Source organism: Capsicum annuum, unplaced genomic scaffold (genome assembly GCF_002878395.1).
Source record: "Capsicum annuum cultivar UCD-10X-F1 unplaced genomic scaffold, UCD10Xv1.1 ctg68914, whole genome shotgun sequence".
NCBI lineage: Eukaryota > Viridiplantae > Streptophyta > Magnoliopsida > Solanales > Solanaceae > Capsicum > Capsicum annuum.
In genome coordinates this window covers 6,715-9,395 of record NW_025878497.1, presented here as the reverse complement: position 1 = coordinate 9,395, position 2,681 = coordinate 6,715, and the positions used below count along the sequence as shown (strand labels likewise).

At 35.7% G+C, this 2,681-nt stretch overlaps 1 protein-coding gene across 1 annotated transcript; it reads left to right on the top strand.

Moving 5' to 3' along the window:
- The first annotated feature begins 140 nt into the window (after positions 1–140).
- Positions 141–1,919, top strand: LOC107871987. Its single transcript, XM_047404813.1, has 2 exons — positions 141–185; positions 990–1,919. Exons 1-2 carry the CDS (start codon positions 141–143, stop codon positions 1,917–1,919), a joined length of 975 nt encoding a protein of 324 aa, XP_047260769.1.
- Positions 1,920–2,681: the final 762 nt, after the last annotated feature.

Here is a 2,681-nt window from a genome sequence, read left to right as displayed (position 1 = left end):
GCACAGATGGTCATAAAAAAAGTGGCAGGAAAAAATGGGAAATATTTGGATCAATTGTTGGCGGATTTGTTACTTTGATTATCTTGGTGTTATTGATCGATTGTCTAAAAAAGTATGATAAGCAGAAAAAGATTGACAGAATGGAACAGGAAGCAGAAAGAGGTGTACCATTGCTTATGACAAGAGTTAGGAGCTCGAAGGCTCCAATCGCTTCAGAGACTCGTACAAGACCCTCATTAGAGAATGAATATCTCCCATAGATTTGAATTTTTTTTTTTTTCTTTAGTAGTCATCTGGTAATTCAAAGATTTTTTGCAACATTTCATTCAATTCTTTACCTTTCATTATATATGTTGTACATTCTGTTTACTTTGTGTCATCATCTTGATGAATATCAGTAGAGACTTTTGCTCATCACACATGCTTTACTAATGTAAGTTCCAACTTGTTCTTGAAGTTCCCAAGTTTCAACATTGTTGCTTCAAGAGAAGGGAATAAGTGACCTTCCTTGAACCAAAAATAAAGAACCAAACAAACAAACCAACCAAAATAAATAACTAATTAATTAATCATCTAAACAGCCTACAGCCTAGCACAATTAATCCAGATGCTGACTTTCATCCAGCTGTGGCCTAAGTAGTTCTCTCCCACTTGTTCTTTGCTAAGATCTGCAGCTAGCTCAAATGTGGTTCATATTCTAATAACCATCTTCTTTAGCTCCGTCCAAAATCTTATCCGTTATGTCAGCCCTCCTTCAACAGGCAGAAGGGATAATCGAATTTCCCTCTCTGAAGGCCCCCTAAGATAATCGATATGCTCTCTGTTCAACATAGGGCATTGATATTCCTTACTTCTCAGGTTAAGAGTTTTATGATCCCTTTAATTGTATCCCGTAATAAAATCTCACTGACAAACATCTTGTCAATGATTGGTTTAGTTATCTAGCGGAAAGTTTTTTGTTCAAAGATTTATATACACATTCCTCTCAGTCTAATTCATCGGGTTATTTCTGCATAATTATCTGGTCGCTAATTCCTGCTTTGGTTGGATCTCAATCAACTAGTTCAGATTCATCTGCAAGAAGCTCACTTGATTCCTTACTTCAACGATATGCTTTCAGGGAATTGACCTGGCAAAGAATCAGAACTGGTGTTCCTTATGACGCGTATGTTCCTTCCAACTTGATGGGGATAAAAGTTTCAGCCATGATTCTTAAAAGACACACGCTAAAACGGAGAGTCCACGGCTACTATAAAGAATTCTTTATCCCATCGGGGATCATAGTGGAGCCTTATGTAGAGAAACTTGTTCTGGTTTATCAAAACTTGGGTAATTGGTCATCCTTTTATGATCCTTTGCCTGGCTACATTTATCTGACACCAGTTTTGGGAATCTTGGCTTATGATGCTGATGATTTGTATGCCACAAATCTACTAGAATTGGATATACTAGCATTGGAAGACCCTATCAACATCAGGTTTCCTTTTGTTCAGCCAACACCAGAGGGGTCTTTCCCCAAGTGTGTTTATTTCTACTCGAATAATTTGGTCCAATTTGGCCATGTTACCGATGGAAATATTTGTGAAACCAGAATACACGGCCATTATTCTATAGTTGCTGATATGAAAGCTGTTCCAAGTCCTTCTCCTAGTGCCCATGAAATTGCCCCAAGTCCTCCTCCTACAGCTGATGACAATAATCATCAAAACATCAACTCTAAAATGTGGACGATTTCATCAGTATTTCTATTTTTTGTTCTCATGGGAATATTGTTTTTTATTGTAAAAAAGTATGGATTATTGGAAATAAAACAGAGGTTGTATGATTCAGCAGCAGTTGTTCAGCCCTTGTTAGGGAACACAAAGGTGCAATTGGAAGCTCCAACAACACCATTGCCGGAGAATGACTATGTACTTTAAGTGGCAACACCAAAAATTTTGTGGCTTGCATACTCAGGTACAATTTGTGAGAATTTTTTACGCTATCAATCTAATTTAGTATGTTATAACAAGTTATTTATTCTATTTGCCAGGTTATGAGATTGCATTTAAGTAATTTTCTGTTGTTGTAGGTAGCTTAACATGCTAGTGTAAAAAGTTTATACACCGCCACTATGTCAACACATAGAACTTGGATTTTATATACAATAGGTTGTAAAATAGGGTGTGAATGCATTAATAAGTACTCCCTCCGTAACATTTTATGTGTCGCCATTTGACGGACATGGAGTTTAAGAAATAAGCAAAGACTTGATGCTTTTTACCAAATTGTCCTTTATTAAAACTATGTACTATTATTATTTTTAATTAAGTGGGACCAATAAGGATAAAAGTGTAATTGTATCTTTAAATAGTTACTAAATAAGGAAAGATGACGGACAAAAAAGAAAATGACGACACATAAAATAGATTCTATGGATTTGTTCTTTGGGAAACATAAATTGGAAGATATAAAGACATTATTTCAGTGTGATATCAAGTAAGATTCCGTCTTACAAGTGAAGCGGAGAACGATAAAGATCTTAATCAAGACGAGCAGTGGAATACAGTGGCGGAGTCAGGATTTTCATTGAAAAAGTGCAGAAGTAAATATACGAACTAGTCGAAGGGGGTTCAACATCTAATATATAAGCATCAAAAAAAATATTTTAACCATGAAAAAATAGTATAATTTTCCGTCGA